Raw genomic sequence first — 21,544 nt, 5'->3', positions numbered from 1 at the left:
AAGACATGATTCCTGCACATTGATTCACCTGGAACGGGCTGCTGTCTGTCTGTTTGCTTTGCTTAACATCAACCTGACAGCATCTGTCCAGCAAAAGCAAGGCCAACACCAAACCCTAAACCTGTACAGACACTAAACATGACATGACAAGCTTCTCCACAGCTATGCTGGTCTGTTAAACATCGATGGTGCATTTTATTTTGTTGCAATTATAACGATCAATGGCAGTAACATGTTATCTTCATCACATATGGGGTTTAACTAAGTCTAGTTATAGTGTAGCATCTCACTATCCAACTGGCTCAGGATTCGCCAGCATTTATAAAGCAAACAACGAAAGGTCACTGAATGTGCATTAACATCCTACTCAGAAAGCAGATTCTCATGATGGCACTGCAGGAAATCATTTCTACATGTCAGTGAAAATGCAGATAGATAATGCATTATCTGTATCTGGGTAAAAATGCTAATGTAAAGACTACACTTTCATCCTTCTTCTCAAACTGATAAAGACAGGAACAGCTGAGCATTAACTGTGCCAAAGCAGGCAACAGCTGTTATATTGAGCAGACGGGCTGGCAAAACTTCCTCAAGACTACTGTTTCTACTTCATTTTATCAGAATCCCACTTTATATACAGTAGTTGTTTCTGGTTGCAAATGAGGGGACAACAAACAAGTGTAATGTCAGGGTTTTGGAAGTCTCGACTCCATGTAGTTTAACATTAAACTAGTGGCTCCTTGCAAGCTGGAATCACACTTTCTAACTCTACTACTTTAAGGTATCTGATCTTATTATATTTGTGAATCTGGAATCAATGTGTTTCAATTTGCCATTTCCTCTCATAATTTTGTATATCATTGAGGCATATCCATTTATTGCCGCACTTGTCAGACGACTGTGTAGTGAACAACAAGTCTTTCAGTATATGGACTACAAATCAATGTGATTGACTAGAGAAAGCATTAAATATCATTTTAATTGCTACATGCATTAACAGAACATACTAGCAACCTGTGCAGCATAATTATACTGCCTTTGTCACCAACAAACCTGTCCATTTTAAAACAAACCCAATTGTGTCTTGAACTTCTTTCAGACCAAAGAAATATATGTCTAAACATGTCTTTAACTCATATTAATAAACTGCAAATATAGTAAATTAACTGATGTATGGGACACTAAAAGGGCTTAAATTTTGCCCAATTCTCTGAATTTCTCTGAAATTCATGTCATGCATGAGCAATTGTGTATGAAAAAAACAATACACAAAACTAAAGCCATTAAGACACTGTTGCGGGAACACAAATGCTGCAGAGACAAGGGCCATTTACGTACAGTAAGACTTCACCTGATTTCTCAGTAGCATTTGTAGTAAACTGTACTAAAGACTAGAATAGGTTACACCAAATGGAAAAATTATGTTCCAATTTTCCTTGCGGAAACATTCAACTTTGTCATAATGGACTTGTGTCAACAATATTCTTATTATTATGACTACAAATAAAATAAGCAAAATGCATAATGTGTTTTTATTGTTGTCCAGTAATTATTTAGTTCCCATTGTGTAAGAATAATAAATAAAAACAAGTTTCAGTTTTACAATTGTTTTGGGGCACTTAAAACATTAAAATAATCATAATTAGTCATAGAAAAAACTATATTGTCAATCTCTACTAAAAACATGCAGTGTGATTTATTATGCACCACACAAATCATATGCAGCACCTAATTTGGATGATTCATCAGAAGGCCTTTATAAACTTTAAAAAAAGATGTACTTCCTTGAGAGACAACATGTCTATATACAGGGATGATCACAGCCTAAGGACACTAATAGCTATACAAAGTGATAATGATATGTGATGGGATTCTACATGCACAAAACAATGGAATATGAAATCAATTACTGTACAACTCGTTGACCTAAAGCACAGCCCCATGACATAAAGGGTAATCTACATCCTGCAGATATTTTAAGACTTCCTCACAATCCTCGGAGATGGTGGACGTTGAAACACTTAACATTTACAAAGAACGGGCTGATTTCAGCAGTCACGCCAAAGAGATGCGTGTCTCCACTCCAGTATGTCAATGAATTATTCAGCATGTATCAACGCATTCACCGCAATGACAAAACGAGTCTAATTTGGGAAGAGGCGACGGTAAGAAACTAGTACACTCACGTGAAATTTGGACCGGATTTAGAGAAGAATCAGCATGAATAACGGGAGAAAGCGTTTTTCATTGTCAATGTCCGATAAATAATCCGTTTATTACGATTTTTAGGAAAAACTGCAGTCCTTTCCTCCGAATGGGAGTCGGTAAGGAGGGGACAGTGAACTGAGATTGTGGGCGTGTGCGAATGCAAAAGATGTTCGCTAATTGGCCAGCATTGGAATGGGAGGAGCTATGATAGCCAATAAGAGTTAGTATTTTGGAATATGTAATTATTTAAAAAATCATATCTGAAAAGGGGTGATTCACTGGTGGTGGGGCTTTTGGTTCAACCCAGTGATTCGAATCTTTTGAATATTTTGACTGAAAAGATTTGTTTAGGTTCGTTAACTGATTTGAATCACGTTAACGTTACTTGCCCATATGTGTCGACAAGTGTCTGTTTGTGTTATCATTGAAAAACAAACAAACAAACAAATAAAAAAAGAATAAAATCAAATTTGCGTGTCTATAAATCAAAGGTAGTAAAGGGTGTCCAAAATCCAAAAAGAGACTTTAAGCATTATATTCGTTTCCCCACAAATGACAAAGTAGATCATTTTTCAGTCCTGTAATTGCTTCACTTTTATCAAACTATATAAAGACAACAATTAATTTTCCCCCTGCTTAAAAAAGTATATCTATACATATATATTTTGTAGGCTATATATATATATACATACATTTTTGTAGGCTATATATAGCCTATATATATATATATATATATATATATATATATATATATATATATATATATATATATATATAGCCTACAATAATGAATGGCAGTCATATTACAACAATTAACTCCGAAGGGGAGGAAACATCTTGGGACACACCCGGCCTAGAAGACATATTTAAAAGGGAAAACATCTGGTGCTCTTTTTTCCTTAAACTCAGTTCTGCAGAAAAGTGTTTTATTAAAAGGCACAATAGTTCAGTCAATCCGTGACCTTAGGTGATACGAGTGAAAGTACGTCAGTTTGGGGTGGGGATACGAGGCTACACAGTGCAAGGGTTGGGCTTTGTTTACAGTGGGGTGGGGGAGGTAAGACTGTGTTCTTGGGCTTTCATTATGAAGGTGGTGGTTGCTATGGAGACTGCATCCAGCCTAAGACAGCCAGATGGCAGAAGCAGACTGTCTCCCGAGCCACGTCAGCAAACGCTACATTAAGACAGACTGAACATTATTACACATTTGCCTATCATGTGCATCATATAGTGTGCTCTGCAAAAAAGACATTTTTATATAATTTAAAGTGTGACGAAAATGAGCATTATTGATTTTATATTGTACTTCCAACCAATATATTAAATAATGATTAATTATAATTCAGTTTCATATAATAATAATAATTTAATACATTTGTTTGTTTGTTATACTGAAATAGACCTATCATTTCTGTCATTACATTTATAAACTGTTTATTATAATATATTCAAAGAAATGAAATACATCTCTAAACAATTCATGGTAAGTGTCTGTGATAAACAGCATTTAGACATGCACTGTAACAGCATGAAATCACACTTATTATCCACAAAACCTGACCAACAAAATCTAATAAGCCATTTTCAGGATGAACTGGACTATAACCATAGCATGTTGTGACATTCAATCAGTGCTTGACCCTCTATTCTCAGTTCTGTGAGACTGATGAGGATGATTCACTCACACAATCACCCAAACACTTCAATGTCTTTATCAAGGATAAAGCTTCTTCTTGTTCCTCTTTACTCCAGAAGCTCAGTGGACAAAAAAACATGAAATACCATATATGCCTGCATCAAGTAGCACAGGAGATGTTGTTGAGGTCAAGAGTAATAACTACATAACATAAAAAATGATAAATATATCTTGCCTGAAAACAGGACAAACAGCATCATATAAAAATGCACTTGAGCATCTTAGTGTGTGAGCAACTCCTAACTGGAACATGGTCTCTAAATTTTCTCGCAATCTCATATTGAGAATCAAAAGCAGAGGTTTTATCATCTTGTGCTCTGGAACGACTCAAATAAAAGGCCTTCTTTAATATCTGGAGCTCTGAAAACCACAAATTACATGAACTCTCTTCTCGATTTTATGTGGTGCATTACAACCACATTTACCAACTTACTTGTATTTTGATTGGTCAGTATATAAACTAAACTAAGAGAATAATTACTCATAGTCAGAGTCATGCATAATTGTGCCTGGTTCATTTTTGCAGATACAGAAACCGCCATGGAAATGTAATGCCATATGTACTGCCCCCTTGTGTTACATAAAAGAGCACTGCAGATAAACTAATCTTAATTTCCACTGATCTCAACACTATATTTAAATTCATTGTGTTTTTTGGATGCCATTGCATGTGCGTTATTTATAGAAGGCGTGGAAATAAATGTCCATTCACTGTTTTAACAAGCAAACATTGACAAAGCACCAAGCTTGTTTTCCATAAATGCAGCATGACACTCAGCATGAAAGTCTGAATAAATAGACAGCAATGGGTTTTTTTTTTAATATCACGGGTCCACACTGTCAGAATCAAGCTCTTTTGATTTGTCTTTTTCACGCCAGCGCTTAAATAAAGACATAAAGCTGAAGCCCTCTTTAGCGCTTTTAAGTGATGTTGTTAGGCTGTTTCTTTTGCCAGTACCAAATGGCAAGCTAGGCACCGTCTCTTCGGTCTTTGCTTCTGGCTCGGCTGATTGCGACTGTGATAAGTTAACTGATTGTGATTCTTCTAGAGAATTAAGAGGCTTTGCTTCAGAATCTTTAACAATCTTTAAAGAGTTTCGTTGTACGGTGAGCATATTACAATCCACAGATTTCCCTTTTCCAATAACACCTATAGAGGGAGTCGGAGATGCATCCACATCACAGGGCACAAACAGGACCTCTTGGCTGGTACTTCCACATTTGGCCTCAGGAAGTGCGATTGTGTGCCGGCGATTGATGATCTGGCTGTTCTGCAGCAGAGGGCTGGATTTAGAAGCGTTTTCTTCTATGGCCATGATCAGCAGCTGTCTTCTGTCCTCCTGGAAGAACGTCTGCCTGGGAGACAGGATCGGCGACAGGGCCTCGCCGGATGAAATACTACTTCGACTGGACTGATATTGTAGAACTTTCCGTGATACCTCTCTCATATTCTGCACTTCCTTCTCGGACTGGGCATCTTCCTCCTTCTGCTCCGAGGATACGGAGACTCGTTGATCTGATGAGGAATTGGTACCGGCACTTTCCTGCACGGGGCTTGAGATTATAACCTCTGGGTGATTGGGCGTCTCTTTCTTATCAAAGCTCTCCTTGATCAAGGAGGATTGCGTGACACTTTTGATCCAGCTGTCCCTCTTAACCTCTTTGTTGTCAATGGGGTGGTTCTTCTTCAAGGGGGTCTCAATCAGATTCCCCAGCGTGGGCGAACCGGTCCCAGCTCTACGGCGGGATTGCCGACTGTTGAACCTCTGTAGGATGGACTCCAGAGCATCTCCTTCAATGTCTTTGTCTCGTGATGAGCAGGTGGCGGTGGAGCGTCGCTTAGCAGCAATCTGAGTGCGCTCTCGCAGCCTGCGCCTCACATCCAACTTGTCTCGTTCAAGGTTCTCCTATGGCAGAAAGATGATAGAGAAGTGATACAAGAAGTTTTCTTTATTTTATCTGGTCAAGGAGGATAAACGATATTTTTACATTTAATTTAATTCACAATATTTAAACAATGTTAAAAAAATAATCTAAACCAAAAAAATAAATAAAAATCAAATTGGGTAACAATAATTAAATAGGTAAACAATATTTAATATTTATTTATATACACACACACACACACATACACACACACACACACATATATATATACATATATATATATATATATATATATATACAGTATATAGTTTATTATTATCTCATTTGAAGAGGTTACATGTATATGTATATATATATATATATAATGTTTATTATTATTATTATTTTTTTATGCTCATCATTTTTATTATTTGTTTGCCAAAATGAGTGACCCTGATTCTTATACTTACACACATTGCTGTGGATGCAGCATAACAGGTAAATACACTACCATTCAAAAGTTTTGGATCTGTAAGACTTTTCAATGTTTTTGAAAAAAGTCTCTTATGCTCACAGAGGCTGAATTTATTTAATCAAAAAGTACAGCAAAAACAGTAAAACCATAAAATATTATAACAATTTAACTTTTAAAATGTCCGTTATTTCTGTGATGCATCTGCATCATTACTTTAGTCTTCAGTGTCACATGAACCTTCAGAAATCATTCTGATTTGATGCTCAAGAAACACTTATTATCATTACTATCAATGTTGAAAACAGTTGTGCTGCTTAATATTGAACTGTGATAATTTTTTAAAGATTATTTGATAAAAAAAAGAAAGGACAGCATTCATTACAGACAGAAATCTTAACTGTCACTTTTAATCAATTTAATGCGTCCTTGCTGAATAAATGTACCAATTTCTTTAAAAGAATATAAACCAGTACAACTGTTTTCAACACTGATAATATTAATAATAAATGTTTCATGAGCACCAAATTAGTGTTATTTTTAGAATGATTATTAGAATTTTTTCTTTGAAAAGGAATTAGTGATCCCAAACTTTTGAACAGTAGTGTGTTGCATTTCTAAAAGTTTCTTAGATGATTTTTATTTTCTAAAACATTTCCAGGTTTAAACTGGATTTTCAACGTGGTCTCAGACTTTTGGACCCCACTGTGCATCATTTCAAACATGTTTTGCAGAAGTCCTATTGATTTCTTTAGGTGTAAAAAAAAAAACCTGGCTAAGACTGCTTCTTAGACTAGAGCACCTACAATGTATGGTTAGAGTTACCTGAACTGCTCGTTTGAACTTCTCACAGAAAGAGTAGAAAATGGAGCAACAATCCTCTAGTTTGAACTGAGTGGGGTCCTCACAGAAATACTCTGCTACCGAATCACTCACAGCAGAAAGGGTCTTGAAGGCTGTCTCGGTCTCATTTAACCTGGTTTCTGCATTCTAAAAAAGAAGAAAAGATTAATGGAAGAAGCTGCTGTTCTGATGTGATGCTTCTTATTTAACACATTAACATTTCATGCAATCAGGGAAATGCGCTGTTTATGTGGATGTCAGTACTTCAGTAGTCAATAGGCTCAATAGCATGTTACCACACCAAAAGACTTTGAACAAAAAAAATTGCATGCTCACTGTGGCGAGCGGGACGAGGCCGAGGGCCGTGAGAGAGCGGCACGACGCACCGGTCTTGTATCTCTCACGGAGGAGCGGAAGCATAAAGGGGGAGCGACGACAGTGGAGATCGAGAGATTTTATTTGTATCATTAAAATGTGTTTGAATGTTCGCCGGTTCCCGCCTCCTTCTTCCCACAACATTTAACCTGGTTACACTCACATTCAGAGATAAACTAAATAGGTTCTAACTAAGGAATTGTGAGAAATATAAAATGCCTCACCAGCAGAAAATCCCTCATCTGTTCTTCCAGATCTGGATGTTTACTAGCATTCTGCTTCGACACCTGGACTTTGCTCATTTCCTTTTGGAAATCAGACTCAATTTCCTGTTTATGAATCCTGTATTGATGAAGACAGACAATATATTTCACTCTTCTTTTGCATTTTCAGTGCAATTTAGTACTGAGCACTTTACCTGAACCTTTACAGAGATTAAGATTCTAGAGTTGAGATTAAGAGTTGAGATTCTAACCTCAATAAATTAAGATACAAGACTCACAATATTTAAGTACTAGAATTCCATATAACAGTACCGAGAATCACATATAACACATTGTATTGTTAAAATCGGTATAATTAACTAAAACTACAAGTATTTTAAAAAAAAATTCTTAACTCAAATGACTAATTAGAAATGTTGCTTTGGCAACTTACTGTAAGTTAGTTAAAGTACTAAAATAAAATAAAAATAAATTAAAGCTAAACAGAAATATTTAAAATAAACATAAAAATGAGAAAGACACAACAAAATTACTCAAATTAAAATGAAAAAAAAAAAGCTAATTCAAATGATTAATAAGTACAAAATATCACTGTTTTTTTAACAGATTTTTGTAGTGTGTCTGTGTGCATTTTTATATTAAATTAATCAGATAAAATAATTATAGGGAAGTGCAATTTTTCAAACAGCGATGTGTGGCCTACCTTGCTGCATCTCCAATGTTCTGTAGTTTCTCTGGGAAATTCAGCAGCGATGCATCTATCTTCTGGGCTTGCTGTGGTAACAGACACATGAGAAAAGAATTAACATGGAAATAAAGCTGTGTGTCTTATGTGGCTCTGGCACCACAGTATAATATTAAACATCATTGCTACCATCACAACATAGTGCATGAGGTTCATTCCAGGCTTGTTGGCTTTGGTATCCGCTAGTTTGAGAAGAGACGTTATCCGGAATCCCACCGCGCTGCCGGCGTACCCTCCCTGGTGGAAGTGGGGGCAGAACGATTAGGATCTCATGACAGTGTAAACACACAAATGTGCAGTGCTGAGGTTAACCAACTTTAATCATTTTCAACAATCGTAACAAAATACAGTGGTATGATTATACTCACAGAGTTCATGTAGTTCCCTGTTTCCAAGACTAGTCGAATGACTGAATGTAGATCCGCACATTCCAACAGCTCTGGAAAAAATTTCATACATGGGTTAGGTGAAATAAAACAAATCAAACCTAGTCACATCCTTGTAATTGCACTAATAAACAAAGCAACTCAAGTTTCCTGGGAATCAAACCCATACAGTTAGTCATGCTTTAAGGAACTATGAGGATCATATACTATAAGAGTATTTTTAAAGTTGATTTAAACTATTTATATTTTTAATTTAAAATAAATAATAATTAGTAACCATGACTAGCTCTTATAATATAAATATATTTTATTTGAAGCGTCTGAACTGTCTATTAACAAAATAATGATACATATATACATACATACATACATATATATATATATTTTTTTTTATTATTATTATTTTTTTTTTTGCTTCAAAATACGGAAGACATGTTTATGGTAGTACTTTACAATAGGTAGTAATTTGTTGTAATCTACAATCTTACCTTGTCCAGCAGAGGTCATGACTGCAATAGAGTGATTCACCTCATCCACAAAATGGGAGAATTCCTCTTTGAGTACTAAACCGTTCAACCGTTCCTCATAGCTAGAGGAAGAGCAAACAAATAAAAATAATCTGGATGGCATATCCAAAAATTACTGTATCGAAAGAGCTCTGTGTACAATCGTGTTAAGTGTGTATTTGTCTTTGTGTGGCTGTATATACTCACCAAGGAACTTTTACAAGTTGTACCATGAACCGATCTGGTTCAGATAAAGTTGCATAGTCTCCTTTAAAATCAAGGAGCTGACGCACCTAATGAAAGAAGAAACATAATGCATAGCAACAAGCTTTTAGGTTTGCGTTTCAAATGAAAGTGCTACATAAAATATTCTTATTCTGGTCTACAGTACAAAAATTCCACTTTTTGGAATTGCTCAATGAGTGTAACTGAGGCTCTAATTAGATTTTACACCCACCTCTCCATCCTCTGGCAGTAGTTTGCACAACTCCTTCAGTTTCCCAGTACCAAATCTTTCTCCTCTGCCGCTGATAATGTCGTCAATCATTTCACTCACTGGCCTGAGGAGAAAGTTAGAGCAAGATGTGGTAAAATTATAGATCAGGACCACAGACTATTTGAGGAGTTACAAAATCTCAGATTTCCCAAAGATTCACTGGAAGTGGGGCTCTACCAATATGATATAGTAATCCCCAGGCTTCCTTATGAACTTATGAAGGAAAAAGCAAAAAAATAAATCAATAAAATAAATGGTTTTATATGCATCAGCTTTTGATTTTATTTTGGGGGAAATCCGGTCATCATTTACTCACCTTTGTGTTGTTTCAACCCTGTATGACTTCCTTTCTTCACACAAAAGATGATATATACCAATCAGTTCGGTTCTCATTGACTTCCATTGTATGGTCAAAAAAATGTAATGGATCTCAATGGGAACCAAAACTGTTTGGTCATACAGGTTTGCAACAACATGAGGGTGAGTAAATTAGGACAGAATAATTTTTTTTGCGTGAACTATCCCTTACCGTCTCCTATGCCAGTTTAATGTGCGTGACAGCTATAAGATATTTGAAGGTTAATTTTCTGTGGTGTGTCAACATTGCTCTGTTTGTTTGAGCAGCCGAACACAGCAACAATGACTCAACCAATGGCGTGAGTTTGGTGGTGGGACTACCTGTTTGTCCAACCAATGACAGCTGGGGGAATGTTCGAGAAACTAGTTTGAAAACAATTAATACTTTCACTGCTAATAGCACAGACACACTTCACCTTTAAATAGACTGATTACATTGTAAAACTCAATTTGACATTCTCCAAAACAAACGACACATCAAGCGGTCCATCTGTAAGAACGGTATAGAGGAAGTGTTCAACACATGTACTTCCACACTGTGAGTCATACTTCACCTTGTTCTGGTTGCCATACACTCTTAATCTCCTCTTCTTGGCCAAGCATAAAAAATACCTAGGATAGACAAGCCCCATCTTGCTTTTTTTTTTTTTTTTTCTCAAGATAACCAAGCACACCAAACTGGTATCACAAGCTCTAGCTGTAGCACTATAGATTTGATGTGTTCATTAACATGTCAAAGTTAAACTGTCACAATCAACTAATCAATATCTGAGGAGAAATACTGCATGATTAAGGGAACTGCTGCAAAGCTCATCTTATCTCCATGTTTGTACTCCGGTAGAAAAGATATGCCTGGACTGATGTTGTCAGGGAAAATTCATTTGGCTTGCAGAGACATGTGAGCAATGTATCATTTGACTACTAAGCGTTTCCACCCTAAGATCTGCTGACGAAATGGAGAGCTTTTCTTAATATACTCCCTTGTGGTACACTCACCTTCTGAACTGCTTGAGGAAGATACCAATGTTCATGTTCTTCTTGGAGTTGAGAATGGACACCTGGCAAGGGAAAAAAGCCAATTATATGGACATGGCTTGACAAAGACAGTTGTTAGACTGATTGCTTATTATGTATATTACACCATTAACAAACATAAATGTAAACAGATTGTATCAGGTAGTTACTCCACCCTGATGTGTTTAATCAGTTTTGAACTATGAAAAACTGATGATGATTTAAGAACACCAACAACCCTGCCTATTAATTTCTTGCATTAAAAATAATCAACGGAACATTGCGATGATGTGATTCAGCAGTTGTAAAATTAGATGTTCTGCATCACAGTGTTTTTGAAATGTTCGCTATTCAATATTGGTGGAGTCCACCTTATGTAAACACTTACAGAAAAGGCGAAATCCCTCCACCTTTGAAAAGGGTTCAGATCAAACGACAAACATAGTCAAGTGGCATCCATAAATGCCACAGTATTGTCTTATGAATGACTGTAAGCATTACTTGAAAGAGAAAGTTACTTCAAATCTAGTTACAGCGCTAGGATGTTTTTTTGTTTTTGACTCTGGGCCACAGCACGACAAATCAAGATTACAACAATGAAAAATGTAAAAAAAAAAAGAAAAAAAAAGTTGTTACTAGAAAACAGCAGTCATTTTAAAATCATACTGTCATTTGAATTCCCTTTTGGTAAACTTTTCTTTTCCACTTATCTATCTGACATTAGTATTAGTTATTGATTAGTTCAGTATCATGTGACTTTGCAGAAGTAAAGCCAGTTTTTAAACATGTTTTCTGACTAAATGTCATAACATAACCTAGAATTTATTATGAAAAGAACTTAAATTACCAAAGAGTGAAACGATAATGACAAAAATTGTAAATTGGTCCACATTAGCCATAAACCTGGTTAATTTAGTAATATAAAAATAACAATAAATAACTTTCTTTTACACACACGTACGTATGTTAGGTTTCCATGTTTTATGGGGACTTTCCATAGACAATGATTTTTACACTGTACAAACTGTACATTATATCCCCTGAACCTAAACCAACCCCTAAACACAACCCTCAGAGAAAACTTTCTGCATTAGCCTACATTTTCAAAAAGCAGCAATCTGTCTGATTTATAAGCTGTTTTCCTCATAAATAAATAAATAAATGGGTTAGGTAAGGGTTAAAAGTAGCTCCGTACTGTAACAACTGCAGGTTACCACTTTCATAGAGAAATAGATAGAAATACTACGATAGTACACTACATGGAAGATAACTGACCATGAAGAAACGGTTTATGCAAAACTAGCAATTAGGATACCTCATGCATTCAGCATGAGAATATGAGATGCTTGAAATGACCTTCAGCTCTGTAATCATTACTATAGAAACATAGCCTGGCTAACGTCAGACCTCTTTCTCATTGAGACGTGGTCTGGGAACCACGTTCATTTTCTCGTATTTTAGGCATGGTTTACGAATGCCCAGAGCCGTTTATTGGGCGCTACGAATGTCTATCAAATGCGCCTGCACGTAGCTCATAGCCAATCGTTTCAATCATACCAGATGACGTATGTAGAGCAACAGAAATTCGACGAGGAAGAAGATGAAATAAACTTGCGTTCTAAACTACTTAGAACACTATCTAAAGCTGCATCGAAAGGTAACTTCGCGTCTGATGCCATGTTGGATCCATAGATATAAACAAACTGCTTTGGTGTGTCGCATTGACGTCGTCATCATCTTGCTGCTCCCTCCCCGTTCTGTGATTGGTTCCCTTTTTGAGGGGAAAATCTGGTCCATGGTATCCAGGCTGCCTAGCAGCGTGAATAAAATCGCGCTGCGTGCAAGGCAGCATGGGGAAACCCAGACTAATAGAAACATTCAAAGATCCCCAAATCAACAGATTAGCCTATAACAAATTTAGTGAGGTTACAACAAACAAAGTCATCTTTACAGTGTTTCTGACCTGTGACCTGACCTCACCTGACCTGAGACAGTCACAAAGCCTACCCTATGATGAAAGCATATGTAAATCTCTCGGAGTAGATGAGTCTGGAAACACCCATTTACTGTAAGCCTGCAGACACAAAACGTCTTTTCTAGCACATCCCACCTAAACTCACCATTTCAGGTCCTGGGGCCTTGCTTAGGGACTGGCGTACACTGCTGCGAGTTGTGGCCTTGACCTTCTTCTGGTCATTGCGGCTGAACAGCTCCTCCATACCTTTGGTGTCCAACTCGAAATCCCTGCTCTTCTCAGCCGTCCATATGTTATGTTTGCCTATCACAGTGTCCTTTGGTATGGCCTCCCAATTAAAATTACGCATTGTAGAGGCCCGTGTCGTCCCTCTGGAAAACGGGCATCCACTAGGGAAGAGGGCAGGGGGTGGAGGAGGAGGAGGAGGAGGAGGAGGAGGAGGAGGAGGAGGAGGCGGTGGTGGTGGCGGTGGTGGTGTCATGGTTTGGTTGTCACTTGGAAAGATACTGCTGCATCATCCCTTTAAAGAAAGGACAGAAAAGGAAACCATATGTTTGTATGTCTACTATCTGCTGTCATTTAACTGAAAAAGGAAGGATTTGTGTAATAAGGAAGTTAACCGAGAAACTGTAGGTGATAAGCACTGGTGAGTAGCCAAACCAGGACAGTGAAAAATATCTAATAGGTTTACATGACCTCTACATTTGTCAAAAATCAAAATTTGCTAGACATTTACACAGAAGTACCATGGTACATGCATGTAAACAAAATTACATTTACATATTTGTATGGTACTACAACTAGTTTAGTTAGTTTACCATAAAGCCTACCATAATTTCTTGAGAAACTTTTGAATCTTAAAAAAACTGTACAACAGTTGTTTTGTACCCTAGGTAATGCCATATTCGCATGTTCTTCTCTCAGTTTTATCATAGTACTTAAATGGTATTGTAGAGTATTACAATAACTGTCCGTGGTGGGGAAAACAACTTGGATATCTATGGTATTTTTAATGTCCATGGTTTTCTCATGGTAACAACGTAGTAGGCCTATAAAAAATATTTTACTTACTCGTTCCAGAGGTCGCCAGACGTCTACCAACAGAAATTACTGTCTGACAATATCCGAATTTACTTTGGCTATATACTCCAAAAAAGAAAAGCATGCTCTATAGTAGGCTACTCTGTCCCACGGGACTGTTGGTTACTGTATGCCCGCTCTGCGGAAGTGTGATGTTGCAATCTGCTCTCTTACCTGTAACTCACGCCCAGAACTCGTCAGCGCTTGTTTCAGACGTAATCCATGTGTTATGATTGTTCAAATTTCATAGAAGTACCGCATGAATGGGTATTGATTCGCCTAACAAACAATAACAGCAACTACCGTTAGAATTAAAGCTTCCACTTAATTTGGTTTAGCTTTTAGTTTTGTATTAGTTTTCTTTAACTCAGAATAAAGGCCGTTTTACACTGATAATTTTTAAAAGGGTTTAGTACCGCTTTCACCATGGACCATGGGTAAAATATAATGGATTAACCCGAATTATGGAGCCAAGAGGCAACGACTTTACGTTAAAAACAAACGCTCAAACACAACATTCATTCCTTTCATGAGCTCTTTTCTATCAATATAAACTGGCCTGGGAGGTGCTCACTGGACAAGGAACAATTTTCTGAATATGACTATGAATGACTCATAAAATGTAAATGTCTTTACATAAAGTTAGTGTAAAACAATCAGGTTCTAATTTTAAGTTTTTAACAACAGACAACCAATCATAATAGGACTCACTGTTTACCTCATTAAATATTAATGATTTGCACACACTGTAAAAAGCGATCAGTTGATTTAACTTAAAAAAGTGAGGAAATCCGTTGCATTAAAATTATTAAGTAAATAAACTTCATGCATAATTGAAAAATTAAGTTATGTGAACTTGACAATTCCACATTAAGTTTATTTACTTAATAATTGTAAGGCAATGGATTTCCTCACTTTTTTTAAAGAGTACATAACATACACAGTTTCACCTAATCTCATGTTAATCTTGAGTACCTATAGAGTAGTAGTGCATCCTTCATATCTCCAAAAAGTCTTTAGTTTTATCATATTTATAAAAGAAAAATACAGCTTTCCGATTCTCTCCGGAAAAAGCCGAGCTCCTGGAGGCGTGCCGTGGGCGGAGCTATAGTCAACATATATTCACTATGTGCTGATTTCCAGCAAAAGACAGAAATCCAGTTGTACTTACATGAATGGGGTCTTTTATCACTGGGACCGCTCCACGTTATAATAGCAAACGATGTGCAAATCCAGCGTCGACCTGGGCCTTGTTAATAAAACGTTCGTCACTGAAATGACCAGAACACACAACCGCACTTGCTACACTCCGTTGCTGCCCCGGAAAAACAAACTGCATCCACTGTTCCTGTAACGCTGGGTTCTTTGGGAAGCTGAACACGGTAAGCTTTCCCTCACATCCAAAAACACACTTTGGAGACATTCTTGAACAAATCCTATGCAGCGCTGCCGATGATTTCCTGTTGAAGCGCGTTGATGTGCGCGGCCTCGCTCTCCTCTGGTCGACGTGTGCGCGGGCGCGCTTTTCCGAGAGAAATGCTCATATAAGGAGTTCCACTCTCGTCTACGTCATTAGATCCACGATCGAAAAAAAACATCCGAAACTTGTACCAACCCGGAAGTAAGATTTTCGGCACAGAAATTCTCCGTTATTCGTCCAAAATATTTTTTTTAAACTTTGGCCATGTTTAGCATGAGAATCCATCTCTTTAACACTGTAAACAACTCTGAATACATGAAACACCATTGTACCCCCCCTTTAAGTCAACTGGTCACTTTTTACAGTGCAGAAATTGCATTGTAAATTAAAAAAATAGGTGTTAATTTAACACGCAAACAACGAAAACAAATGCTTTAACTGGGGTGACGAGACATTTTTATATAATTTCAGAAGACAACCTGAGCAATTCAGTCATATTAAATATTTTTGACTTGATTAAAACCAAGTTAAAAATCAGGTAATGTAAATATCACTACACACATTTGTGGGGGAAATGTACAGTGATTTTAACAATCTAGTCAATATTAGTCTATTAGAAAAGACCTCTGTCGAAACAGACCCTCAAAAAATGGGTTGTGAGCATTTTAAGAAGATAAAATAGCAGGCATGGTTGCTGAATCAATATTCAAATTGTGTAACACGGATAAAATCAACTTGCAAACGTAACAAATTATTGTTAAAGCAAACCCATACAAATACAAAAGCACACCATTTCTTCCAAGAAAAAATGCCTGATCCAATTTGATTACCACAGTGAAACCAAAACCATGCCCTTTACTCTTATTTGAGTAAAGAGCCAAGGGAATAACAATCCAATCCAGGAAAAGCGGTTAAGTCTTTCCTGGCCGGCAGCAGACTCTACCAGTGGCGTTTGCTGCCAGCCGGCAGAGTTTGAAGACACTGCTCAGAAACCTGCTGCTTGTGGCAGAAAAAAACAAAAGACACACATGCAAGACACGATAAACATCACAATACATACTCATAAGATTCTATCGCCTTCAAATGTGTTTTAATTTCATATGTGGGACTTCACAATTTACATAATATAAATATATTAACCTTCTTATGACACATACCGTGAGCAATTTTCCTTTCTTATTCCTTGACGTAATCCTCCCCCAAATACATTAAAAACAAACGCACAAGCACAACATTCATTCCTTTCAGCTCTATTCTATCAAGATAAAACAAAATATATAAACTGGCCTGGGAGGGGAGTATGACAGTTTTGTGAATATGACTATGAATGTTTTTACAGAGAGTGAACAGCCCATACGCTATACCTAAAAGTAAGTTAAGGCAGCTGTAAAGCATAACCACGGCAGCTGTAAAGCATAACCACGGTTAGTCAAATCAATATTCATTGAAAGATTTTTCTGGCTTTAAATAAAACGGAACATTTTCCAGGGTTTGGCAAAATAAAAACATCCACTTCTCGTCTTAATCATTCATACAAATCACATATAATGCATCTCTTTACATCCCCATCCATCTATTTTCAGGTTTCCATGTTTGAGTGTCTCTTTACATTGACAAAGTGATTACTGTTCCTCAAGCCACGACGGCTTGTCAGAACCCGGTGGCTTCAACTTCACGTTGAACTGTCTGAGAGTCTGTTCCAGCTGCTGCTGATTTCCAGCGAAATATGCCGAGATAGCATTATGAAACAGTAGGAGTTGTTTGTGCATCACCTTTACCTGGAAATCAACATACAGGTATCTGAAGAAACTATGACAAAAGCCAGGAATAACTCTGACATATGAAACACAACACGTGAACACCAGGGATTTCAACATGGTACCTTATTCTCATCCAAGAACTTGAGTTTGATGGTGACATCACTGCGCAGTCGTTCATATTTGTCTTTCTGGATCTGGTACTGCTGTTGAGCCATCTCAATGCGCATCATGGCTGCAGCGTCCCGCGGACCCGCGCTCAACTCCTCCAGGTCTGTCCTATAGGCATCGAATTCCAGTCTAAAACGAAAACATATTTATTCACTAGTATAAACTGAATGAAATTCTGAACAAAATGAATTCCTGTGGACTTGACTGGATCTAGGAATATGCTTATTTTCAATGATGAGGAAATAAAGCAACACGTTGACTTCTAATTGCCCTTTTTGTAATGCCTTACCAATACTTGTCAGACAACAAGTCTTTGACTTATCTACATTTGGGGGGGTTTCTCAGCTAATTTTGATACATGTGATTAATTTGTCTAAGGAATCTATATATATCATACATTTATTTTGCTGACCTTTTTTGGCAGTCCGAATCAAAACTTATTTAAAGGTTTAGTTCACCCAAAAATAAAAATTATCCCATAATTTACTCACCCTCAAGCCATCCTAGGTGTATATTACTTTCTTCTTTCAGCCAAACACAATCGGAGTTATGTTAAAAAAAATATCCTGGCTCTTCCAAACTTTATAATGGGAGTGAATAGTAATAGAATAGAATAGATTTTGAAGCCCAAAAAAGCGCATCCATCCATCATAAAAGTAATCAACATGGCTCCAGGGGTTTAATATAAAAGCCTTCTGAAGCGTTTTTGTAAGAAAAATATCCATATTTATAACTTTAGAAACTGTAATCACTGGCTTCTGGTAACGCCTGGACGTGAGTCTAGTTCAGGTGGAAGAGTGAACTCTGACCCAACACATGACATCTTGACAAATGTGGAAGCGCAGAGGATAGAGCAAAACAAATCACCGGTCACGAATTAGAAACAATAATTTTTAAAGAGAAATGTCGGAGAAACTTGAGTTTGTTGCCCAGCCCTATTTGTTTAAACTTCGAGGGGCGTCTCCTCTCACCTAAGCTTACGCTACTCCTACATCCTACGTCATACGCAGGAACTCGACTCGTGAATGCACGTAAACGTTACCAGAAGCTTGTGATTAGTGATTTATTAAAAAAATATGGATATTTTTCTTACAAAAACGCATCGCTTCACTTCAGAAGGCCTTTATTAACCCCCTGGAGCCGTATGGCTTACTTTTATGATGGATGGATGCACTTTTTTGGGCTTCAAAATCTCAGTTACTATTCACTCCCATTATAAAGCTTGGAAGAGCCAGAATATCTTTTTAATATAACTCCGATTGTGTTTGGCTGAAAGAAGAAAGTCATATACACCTAGGATGGCTTGAGGGTCAGTAAATTATGGGGTAGGCTAATTTTAATTTTTGGATGAACTATCCCTTTAAGCAGCTAATAATACTTTCACTCATTTACTCATGAAGTTACATGTAACTCATTAACATCAAACTTTTGATACCTTGCATTCTCATACATCTTGATGGTCATGAGCGTGTCCTCCATGGTTTTGTTGACTAGCGTATTAATGCTGGACACAAAGAAATTGATGGCACCCAGGAGCGTCTCTCCATTCTTGCATAGCAGTCTTTGTGTCTCTGCATTATAGCCAAACTCATCCTGCAAGGGATCAAGTTTAAGTTAGGGCAAATAAGACACTATGGTAAGATAAGATTCAGTACTAGTAGTAATATGGAACTAAATATAAATTGGCCCAACACCTGCAGCCAGAACAGGGGACACAAAAATAATTAGTACCTGCAATTCAGGGGATTTCTGGCTAAGATCAGCGAAAGTGTCCCCAAGAGCCTGCTGAGTCTGCACCATGTTGTAGAAGTGGTTGGTGAGATCACGTGCTAGTCTCAGAATACACTCGTACTTCAGCTTAGTCTCTCTAAGCACATCGATCTGAGCCTCAAGCTCCATGTCCACCGTCTTCGTACCGCGGCCGAAGCGCTCCGAAAACATCTGTTTTGTGCACTGATGAAGAGAGGACAGAAGCAGATACAAATGAATCCCATAATGGCTTTACCTAACATTTTCATAAATCCTAAATACCTGTACATAATTTTATTTAGCAAAAAAACATTAAATCAAAAAGTGACAGTAAAAACATTTATAATGTTACAAAAGATCTTTAATTCAAATAAATGCTGTTCATTTGAACTTTCTATTCATAAAAGATCACAGTTTCCTCAAAAATATTGAGCAGCATAGCTGTTATCAACATACATTCATGAGCACCAATTCATCATATTAGAATGATTTCTGAAGGATCATGTGACACTGAAGCCTGGAGTAATGATGCTGAAAATTCAGATTTGACATCACAAGAATAAATTACATTTAAAAAATATATTAAAAACAGTTTAAATTGCAATAATAATATACAATACTGCTGCTTTTATTGTATTTTTACTAAAATGCAGCCTTGGTGAGCATAAGAGACTTATGCGGTAGGTTTTCTACCTTGTACGTGTTAATGCTCCACTTTTTCACGCTGTCAAATTTCTCTACAGCTACTCCTCTTGTGGCCTCCTCTGACATCATTGGGTTGCTGTTGCTGTGGTGCATGCTGGGAGCTGAGAGTAGAAAATGCACTATAAATAGGGGGCCATACCCCAAAATACAATATCATTTCAAATTGGACATTTTGGATATAAGGAACACCACAACCCAGTTTTGTCTATAAGGTTACAGTAATCACAACAAGATTACAGAGAAAGAATGTTACTACAATGCACCATTATCAGAGTAGAGACTGATATTTCTGAGGCTGACAAATGAATCGGGGCAAGAATAAAAGGTGTGATGACAGTAAATGAGTAATGACTGCTAATTATGGGCTGGAAGAAAAAGGTGTCTGGCAGTGGCAGGAAAGGGTGAGGAGGCCCTGGGATACCTGGGTAATGTCCTGGCTGGTTTGCTATCCGACTGGCAGCTGAATTGCTGGGAGTTATACCCCTGGATTTGGAGCGGATGTCTGAAATGAATGAATAACAGTGGACGGGTGGAGGAATGAGATGGAGATGTAGTTTAATTGAAAGACCATTAAGGAAATTGCAATATTAAGTGTTTTGGGGGTAATAGAGATGATTAACAATAACTGTAACATTAACTGTGTTGTAGTTGAGATTGGTAAACTGATGAAAAAAATGATTTCATTGAAGGTATTATCAAAATGTACATAAAACAATAACAATATTGAAGATTATGATGATGAATTGTGCACAAAAAAATAAAGAGTTAAATGCTTAAAAGTGAAGGTTAAGAGGTTTATAAGAGCAAGGAAACCAAAAGAGAGGAAATGTATACCTTTATACAAAGGTAAGGTGATAAAAGGTGGAAGTAGAGGATGAAAATGAATGGCAAACCAGGTTGCTGCTAAAGGACTGACTGTGTAGAGTGGCGGTCATAAGAAATGTATTCTATAATTTGGGGTAAATCAAATTAATATAAATAAATACTACCGTTTAAAAGTTTGGGGTTAGTAAGATTTTTTTTTAAGTTTGATTTGATCAAAAATATTGTAAAAAAATATATAGTTTAAATTTTAATATATTTTAGAATGTGATTTATTCCTGTGATGCCAAAGCTGAATTTTCAGCATCATTAGTCCAGTCTTTAGTGTCACATGATCCTTCAGAAATCATTCTAATATGCTGATTTGCTGCTTAAGAAAGATTTCTTATTAATAACAATGTTGAAAACAGTTAAAAATATTTTTGTGAAAAACATATTTTTTATGAATAAGATCCTTTGATGAATAATTTTTAAAAAAGCAGCAAAATAACAGCATTTTTTTGAAACAGAAATCTTTTGTAACATTATAATTTTTTACTGTCACTTTTGACCAATTTAATGCATCCTAGCTGAATAAAAGTATTAATTTCTTTCAAATAAATCTTATTGACCCCACATTTCTGAATGGTAGTGTATTTATAAAATAATATTTAATGAATATGAAATTAAAGTTAACT

General features: G+C 36.7%; 3 protein-coding genes across 8 annotated transcripts in view; all 3 read right to left on the bottom strand.

The window, feature by feature from the left end:
* The window catches only part of trim3a (tripartite motif containing 3a), a 30,247-nt gene extending 27,930 nt beyond the window's left edge, over positions 1-2,317 (bottom strand). Inside the window, exon 1 of the mRNA XM_084126981.1 lies at positions 2,187-2,317. The gene's annotated coding sequence lies outside the window, so the exon portion shown is untranslated. The remainder of the gene's footprint in view (positions 1-2,186) is intronic.
* Positions 2,318-3,558: 1,241 nt separating this feature from the next.
* fhdc4 (FH2 domain containing 4) lies at positions 3,559-14,394 on the bottom strand. Its single transcript, XM_084125848.1, has 12 exons — positions 14,235-14,394; positions 13,309-13,683; positions 11,171-11,232; positions 9,779-9,881; positions 9,529-9,614; positions 9,304-9,404; positions 8,798-8,868; positions 8,559-8,666; positions 8,388-8,458; positions 7,685-7,802; positions 7,068-7,232; positions 3,559-5,811 (listed from the first exon to the last, which is right to left on the bottom strand). Exons 2-12 carry the CDS (start codon positions 13,642-13,644, stop codon positions 4,729-4,731), a joined length of 2,304 nt encoding a protein of 767 aa, XP_083981974.1. The 5' UTR covers positions 13,645-13,683; positions 14,235-14,394; the 3' UTR covers positions 3,559-4,728.
* A 1,708-nt stretch (positions 14,395-16,102) lies between these two features.
* Positions 16,103-21,544, bottom strand: part of arfip2a (ADP-ribosylation factor interacting protein 2a) — a 9,136-nt gene continuing 3,694 nt past the window's right edge. For 4 of the 6 annotated variants that reach the window (XM_084125761.1, XM_084125759.1, XM_084125760.1 and 1 more), the window contains 6 exons: positions 20,467-20,547; positions 20,034-20,146; positions 19,323-19,544; positions 19,027-19,184; positions 17,546-17,720; positions 16,103-17,441 (listed from right to left, as the gene is read on the bottom strand). In XM_084125761.1, coding sequence (XP_083981887.1) covers positions 17,286-17,441; positions 17,546-17,720; positions 19,027-19,184; positions 19,323-19,544; positions 20,034-20,146; positions 20,467-20,547 — 905 coding nt within the window. In that variant the 3' untranslated portion in view covers positions 16,103-17,285. The remainder of the gene's footprint in view (positions 17,442-17,545; positions 17,721-19,026; positions 19,185-19,322; positions 19,545-20,033; positions 20,147-20,466; positions 20,548-21,544) is intronic. The other 2 variants (XM_084125763.1, XM_084125764.1) reach the window with 1 other exon arrangement.

This window comes from Abramis brama, assembly GCF_963993115.1.
Source record: "Abramis brama genome assembly, chromosome: 10".
NCBI classification, from domain to species: domain Eukaryota; kingdom Metazoa; phylum Chordata; class Actinopteri; order Cypriniformes; family Leuciscidae; genus Abramis; species Abramis brama.
The sequence above is the reverse complement of the archived record's forward strand: the minus strand, read 5'-3'. Positions and strand labels throughout refer to the sequence as shown.

What these genes read in the sequence shown, in the direction of transcription:
- fhdc4 (XM_084125848.1), bottom strand. Translation starts at nt 13,644, where the DNA reads ATGACACCACCACCGCCACCACCACCGCCTCCTCCTCCTCCTCCTCCT. An exon ending in CAACTTGTAAAAGTTCCTTG is followed by an intron (nt 9,405 to 9,528) that starts GTGAGTATATAC and finishes CTCTTCCTCTAG; the next exon opens with CTATGAGGAACGGTTGAACG. An exon ending in TCATGCACTATGTTGTGATG is followed by an intron (nt 8,459 to 8,558) that starts GTAGCAATGATG and finishes CTGTTACCACAG; the next exon opens with CAAGCCCAGAAGATAGATGC.